Raw genomic sequence first — 6,807 nt, 5'->3', positions numbered from 1 at the left:
TTCTTTGACACCCCCCCCAGCCCATGTAATCAATTACAGTATACAAGAACAGTAATTCACATTTTTAAACACACAGTTCAACACTGCTGAAGCTGCAATATCCTTTTTCATCCCAAGCAAACCTTCACAAAGACAGTGTCCCAGTGATCCCAGTGTACTTTCAGAATTTCTCTCACTGGGAACCGTCAGAAAACCAGAAGTTGCCACAGAAAGTTTTAAGTCAACTGCTTGTTTAAAAATAGATAATCCAGCATTTCAGAAATTTTCCATTTGGGTCTAAAAGCATTCAGGTTTCCAACAGCCAGAAAAGTTTCATGCAATTTGAGACATAGAGGCTAATAAAACTGGAGGGAATCTCTACTTTAAGAAACAAAACAAAAAATGTGGGGCACAAAGAAAGAACTCAAAAGACAATGCCACGTTGACAAAATGAAGCCATATAAAAGCGTTTTGTGATGGGACAATTTGTTTAGAAGGTTCTTATTGGTTTACTTCACCTATCCCTCAAAGGAAAGATACCTCTCTATTCTCTGACTTGCTCTAAAGTTTCTTTTATTAGAATGCTAAATTAGTGAGATTCTCATGCTATTATTCTAAAGTGCAAAAACAAGTTAAGATCCCAACTTTTTAGTTCCAGGAAACAAGATTGCTTTTAGACCGTACCATAACGACCTGCTGCAACGCAATATTGAACCCTGCTATTCCTATGATCTGTAGTAATTAGACTTGTTCTTCTTTCATTTCTTCTACGATTAGCTGCAGAAATTACCCTATTACTAATTGACCATAACCTAAATGCCAAGTCATATCGAAACGAACAATTCTCCAAAAATTATATATAAAAGATAAATTGTGGCTATTTACTAACATTGGGATTCTTCAAAAACTGCTTGCTTTACAACACCATGTTTTATATGTATATACACATATATAATTTATATATATATATATATAAAATTATTTCCAAAGTTCTTGAGAGCTATCTTCTAAGGTCCAGTCTCTGACAGTAGGCAAGCTCAGTGCTTCACTTTTGACCGACAAGGAGTTCACCAACTCACAGTGGAACTTGCGAATGTGTCTGTACAGGTCTCCCGACTGCGTGAACCTGCGCTCACACCACTTGCAGGCGTGTGGCTTCTCGCGCGTGTGCACCACGGCGTGGCGGCTCAGGTTGTGCGAGTACTGGAAGCTCTTGCCACACTGGGTGCACGTGTAGGGCTTCTCCCCCGAGTGAGTCCTCTCGTGGCGCTTGAGGGTGTACATGCAGGAGAAAGTCTTCCCGCACAGTGAGCACGTGGGCACGTTGACGTCTGCCGCCGGCTTGCTGCGGATGCCGTCCTGCTCCCGGAAGTGGGTGCTCAGGTGGATCTGCAGGATGTGAGGGCTGGGGAAGACTTTGTTGCACAGGGGGCACATGAAGATCTGGCCAGCGGGGCTCAGGATGTTGGAGACGTAAGGAAGCAGACTGCTCTCCATGCTCCCTTCCACCTGGACCCGCTCGCTCTCCGGGGTCATCATTTCGTCATCACTGGCTTTGTCCTCCCGATCCAGCTCCCTCAAGACCGAGTCCTCCCTCAGAGGAGCCAGATGGGCCGGCTCATACTGTACCCTGTTATTAGTGCTCACACTTTCTTTCACAGTGCTATGTTCCATGTCATAGTCATTAGTGCCAACATCACTCTCATCACAGGAAGCCTCTTTCTCCACCTTCACCTGCACCAGGTTGCTTCTCAGCACGTCCTGTGAAGAGAAATAAGAGCTGTTCAGATTTTCAACTCCTGAAAGGCTGGACTTGACAGACAGGTCCAGCACACAGTCAACATCTGCCGAATCCCTCATGGAGGTGACAGACCTCTGGGACAAAGACTCTGTTGAGCTGCAGGGGCTGGCTACTGTTTTTCCAGCTGCGGTGGCGTGTGGCTCGGCCTCTCCGCCAGCCTGGGGGATGCCTGCTGAGTCTGAGGGCAATCGCATCCACATGTTCCCAGGCTCAGCTGCCAAGTCCCGTTTGCTGGGCAGTATGTTCAATTTTTCATCTTCCCCTTCATCTTCATCACTGGGCAAATCGCCCGCCATGTGGCTGCTGCCATCTGAGAGGCTCTCAACTTTGTCCGAACAACTTGAAGCATCTTCTTCCTTTTTGGTGCTGTCTGCCTCCGTGGTGGCTTTCTCTTTCAGCTTCTTTTTGCAGACTTTGACAATGTCATACATGTGGAGATAACTGGCAGCTGCTAGCACGTCTTCAATGGGCAAGTCTTTGAACTGGAGTTTCCCTTCATACATGAATTCAAGCAGGAGAGCGAAAGCCGGGGCTGTAACAATGTCGCTGTTCAGATGAACAATGTCTCTTTTGTCCAGCTGGTCCTTGTAAAAGAGGTGGAAATACATGCTGCATGAAGCCAGTACAGCTCGGTGCGCTCGGAACTGGGCATCTCCCACCAGAACAGTGCAGTCACAAAGAAAACCCTGGTGTCTCTGCTCGCTCAGACACTGCAGCAAATGTCTACTATGGTCTGGAAACTCCATACTGTCTTCATAACCTGTGGAAAGAAGAATTTCTCATTAGAACCTAGTCAGGAACAACTTTTCAGCACTCTGTCCCCATATAAAAAAATAATAATTCTGCCTTGGCTGCCGGGATACATGTCCCTGAATTTTAATCAGGCTTATCACCCATGGACTACCAAATCACACACCCAGGATCTAAATTTAGGAAGAAAAATGTACACTTCCATAATTTCCTTACCCCAGCAAACACTCTCCAAGGCATCTCCACCTTCCCTGAACTTTGTATCAAGTTTTCAAAGCCTACATTTAACTTCAGCCTCTGAGGACAAGAGTTGAAATCTCTTTCAAAAGAAATTTAGCTAACTCTACTTGTCAAATTATGTTCTGCATAAAACTACAAGATAGCTTTAGTTCCAAAGGGAACAACTCATATCATGAACAAAGGAAAGTCCCAGATACATTCTGGAAGATTCAAAAAAACTCATTCAACTATTCTTTTTATTTCATGCTTTTGATACCTGACTGTACTCTGCATAGTTTAAGCATACACACACACACACACGCGCGCGCGCGCACACACACATTTGGCTGAGTCAAGGGGGGGAAAAAAATGAAATCGCATAATTAGTCCAGAAATCAGCAAACAACTTACTTTTAAAGTCAGAGTGTTACGACAACAAAAGCCTTGTGTATAAAAACAGATGTTAATGCCTTAAGATTTGCAGGTATAGCACACATGTACGAGATCAGAAGGAACTATACCAACAGATGGAAAAGATCATCTTTACTATGAACAAATCCAAAGGTTTTTTTCAAATGAATTGAGAAAAAAAAAATGGTTCTATTTTTTCTTTTTCTGGTGGAATCTGTACTTCAACACTATTAGGAACCAAAAGAGCCTTTATTTTAACTCTGAAAATTCTCACCTAAACTTTGATCTGCTACAAGGCAAAATAAGGTCTGTATTAAAATTAATTCAAAATTTTCAAAATAAAGACATACCACTCTTAAATGAAACTCAAAAGCTTTACAGATTCAACTTTAAAAGCCTTTCTAGAAAAACTTCTTTTCGGCTCTGCCTAACCTTGCCAACACAATATACTTTGTTTCAAAATAACATGATATATTTTGTTTTCCCACTAGCTTCTATTCATTCAACTATGCAACTCTGCCTTATTTTCTGGTGTGTTTGGGGGTGGGGTAAATGGAGAGAGAGGAAAGGCAAAGACTACAAAGGGTGGAAATTCAACTTTAGTGAGTGAACTGTAAAAATAAAGAAAACCTGGCTTCCCCTCTCCTGGGACCAGAAGCCAGGCTCCACGCCACTCACGGCAGCAAGTGCAATCTGAGGGTGAACAGTATTCAGAAATTACTTCCCTTCTTTTTCTACACTTTGCCAAGACAGACTAAAACTTTCATCCTAATGCCATATCCATTCTGCAAGATGCCACTGCTAGAATAAACCAAGATTTACAATACAATCACTTTAAGTGCCCCACAGCTAACATCAATCCTAATCCTTGAGAGGGCTAAAAATAAAGATTGGAGGGCAGCTCACAAGGTAGCCGTGATCAAATTAGGAGGCTGAGAGGACAGAGAGGGACGAAGAAGGAAGCTTATAAACATCTGATCCAGCTGACTGTGGCCATATGGCAGCTGCTGCCCAGATAAAGAGATTAAGAACAGAGGGGTGCGATTACAGCTGTCTGGCCAATTCAGGCAGCTCGAATCTACAAGTTCTAAATTAGTCACTAGCACAAAAACTCCTGCAAATAATTATTGTTATGCTGAAATAAAAGATCTCTTAAATATATATTTGAAAGAGAAATGAGGAAACCAGTCAAACTATTCTCCTGAGGACAAAAGTTTGGTTTTTCGCTTTTTGTTTTTTTCCTCATCTTAAAAAACCTCCGGTTTCAAAAGCCCTACAGCTGTATGTTTCAGTAGTGCTGCTGAATGTTTTGAAGAATAAAGTTTCACAGTGGAATTAATTACACAACAATCTAGCTTCTTAACCAGAATAATCTTTTCATATAAGTTTGAATGCTGGATTCCAGACAAGTTTACTATTTCTGCCCCCCTCAAGCAAAAGGAATCTAAACAGCAGTGAATAACAAAAAAGCATTTTAATCCAAAATGATCTCAAAAAGCAGTATTTCAAAGCCTTTCTTAACATTTCAAAACTTGAAATATTTCTGTGTATTAAAGTTATTTATTTGCTCAAGTAAAAGGGATAAAAATTAAAACTAAGCAAGCCCCCAAGACTTAACTCCAGTAAGAACATTATTTAATATTCAATTTCACATATTATTCCTCAACTGGGTTAGAAAAGTAATGTGATTTTTAAAAATTAAATAAAACACCAAAACAGAAATACACTCAATCTAATCTCTTGCTACTCCTACCTTTAGGACACATAAACCTGATTAAGTCCTTTCCTCTGAGTCTTCCTGGCTCCAGGTCTGTTACATCGGTGGAAAAAAAGCAGACTAAGAGAGACAGATGCAAAGTGGAGATGATGTTAGAGAGGAAAGAGATACCTTCTCCACCACAGATCCGCACACACTAACTCCCTGTCTGTGTGTTAGAATAAAAGGCTGAGGGATGGCAGGCTGTCAGCTGCTCTGACATCATGTTCAGATGGAAATGCTACCTCCAGCTGTGCTCCTTTTAATGCCATATGCTACTCCTCTACACTCCTGCCACCAGCTTTTTCTTAGGAGAACTTTTCTCTTCTGTTAGTATAAACAAAATACTTCAAAGTCTTCCTTTTTTTCCCCCAAACTTTCTAACAGAAGAAATTGAAAAATTCAGCATATGGAGTTCTACTGTATTTATGGAATAGCAACACTTCTGTCTTAAGTTGGTGGACTGGCTTGCATACTGACAGCACACTCAAGCCACGGTGCTATTCAGGAAATCCAGATTCACTTTTATTCAACTCCAACGTTTAGTTTCAAAGGCAGCTTAGGGATATTTTTAAACCAACCCATTTGACATCTCCAGTCCCATTTCAATATTATTACCGCTTTTTTCTGTGGAGATAATGGTATCCATCACTGAAACGCTGGCAGACTTACTAGGAGGAACTATGACTTCAGCCTGGTTCACCTTATTTCACTCTTACTTTACAACTTATCTACAACTACCTTCTCGGGAAAATTTCTCACATTGCCAAAGCTAATGCAAATTTCAATTCTCAGTATCAACAAGCTGAAACTGCACTTTCTGAAATCCTGGAAAGTATTTCAGCTCAATGAGACAAATTAATAAGCTGATAAAACCTGCTACAGTCACTTAAAATGAATGCTGTACCTGCGTGTCTGATCTTTCTGCGCAGAAAAAGCAGAACCTTGTCTTCCCTTGATCTGTGTCCCATAACATTTTTCTTTTCTTTTTTTTTCCCCGTTACTCTGTAATGTTCTTGATCACAAGAAAACCTTTCAGAGGAAAGTGGGGGGGGGGTGTGCAGTGCAGGAAGTTTAGGAACTTTTTAGCTAGGGTTTTAAGTCTTTTCTAGTGGCTGATGAAATGGTAATGTAACCCGGGCTGGGCTGACCAGCGCCCTGCAAGGTGCTGCGACATCCATGAATGTCAAACACTTTTCCACAAGGCACTTAGGAGAGTGAGAAGTAAAAAAGGGGCTGAGGCCAGAGGCCAGAGTCCCAGCCCCCGTGGTAACTGCTCTGTTGTCATTAGAAAACTGTGGCAAAGAGTCAAACGGTAACAAAACCCAGTGACTCTGCCCTGTCCTCGCTTTCCCAAAGTCACAAGCCTAACTTTCCCTAACTTCGCGGTGAATGACATAATTATGAACGCCTAGGTCCCGAGCCACTCTTCTCCCCAAGCGACACAGCCTATTCTCCACAAATGCCCTCGCCCCATTCCAATATATCAGACATTAATCACCCCATTTACCCAGTGGGGTGGGGGGTGAGTGACAGTTTAATGAGCCCCAAGCACCGCAATGGGCCAGCGACTCCCACTCCACAAATCAACCCCTGCACGTCTCGCTACCGCGGACCCACAGAGGTTTTGGGAGATTGGGGTTTTGTTTTTCAAAGAGGTGCGGGCGGGGGTGGGGGTGGGGAGTGGGGCAGAAATGCAAATCTTTACGTAGGTGCCCGTGCTCAGAGCACACGGGGAAAGAGGAAGGTTAAAACCACAGGGAAGGAGGTGGAGGGCGTAGAGCCGGTGCAGCAGGAAAACACCTTCAACAACAGCCAAGAAAACAGACCCGGGTCACGGCAACAACAAAAGAAAAGTCGCAAGAAGAAGCCAGCGGGAGGAGGGCGGTTG

At 42.8% G+C, this 6,807-nt stretch overlaps 1 protein-coding gene across 5 annotated transcripts; it reads right to left on the bottom strand.

Moving 5' to 3' along the window:
• Positions 1 to 925: 925 nt before the first annotated feature.
• Positions 926 to 6,801, bottom strand: Zbtb18 (zinc finger and BTB domain containing 18). Of its 5 annotated transcripts, XM_033762054.1 has the most exons (4): positions 5,824 to 6,801; positions 4,914 to 4,997; positions 1,853 to 2,540; positions 1,653 to 1,740 (listed from the first exon to the last, which is right to left on the bottom strand). In XM_033762054.1, the coding sequence occupies exons 1-4, from the start codon at positions 5,885 to 5,887 to the stop codon at positions 1,731 to 1,733; spliced, it is 846 nt and encodes a 281-aa protein (XP_033617945.1). In that variant the 5' UTR covers positions 5,888 to 6,801; the 3' UTR covers positions 1,653 to 1,730. The 5 variants fall into 5 exon arrangements, with proteins under 5 accessions (XP_010640908.1, XP_010640905.1, XP_010640906.1 ...); XM_010642606.3 differs by having other exon boundaries at positions 926 to 2,540; XM_010642603.2 differs by lacking the exon at positions 4,914 to 4,997 and having other exon boundaries at positions 926 to 2,540.
• Between the last annotated feature and the right edge of the window lie 6 nt (positions 6,802 to 6,807).

Source organism: Fukomys damarensis, unplaced genomic scaffold, assembly GCF_012274545.1.
Source record: "Fukomys damarensis isolate Sample0158 unplaced genomic scaffold, DMR_v1.0_HiC HiC_scaffold_11, whole genome shotgun sequence".
Classification (NCBI taxonomy): domain Eukaryota; kingdom Metazoa; phylum Chordata; class Mammalia; order Rodentia; family Bathyergidae; genus Fukomys; species Fukomys damarensis.
This window is presented reverse-complemented; position numbering and strand designations above follow the sequence as displayed.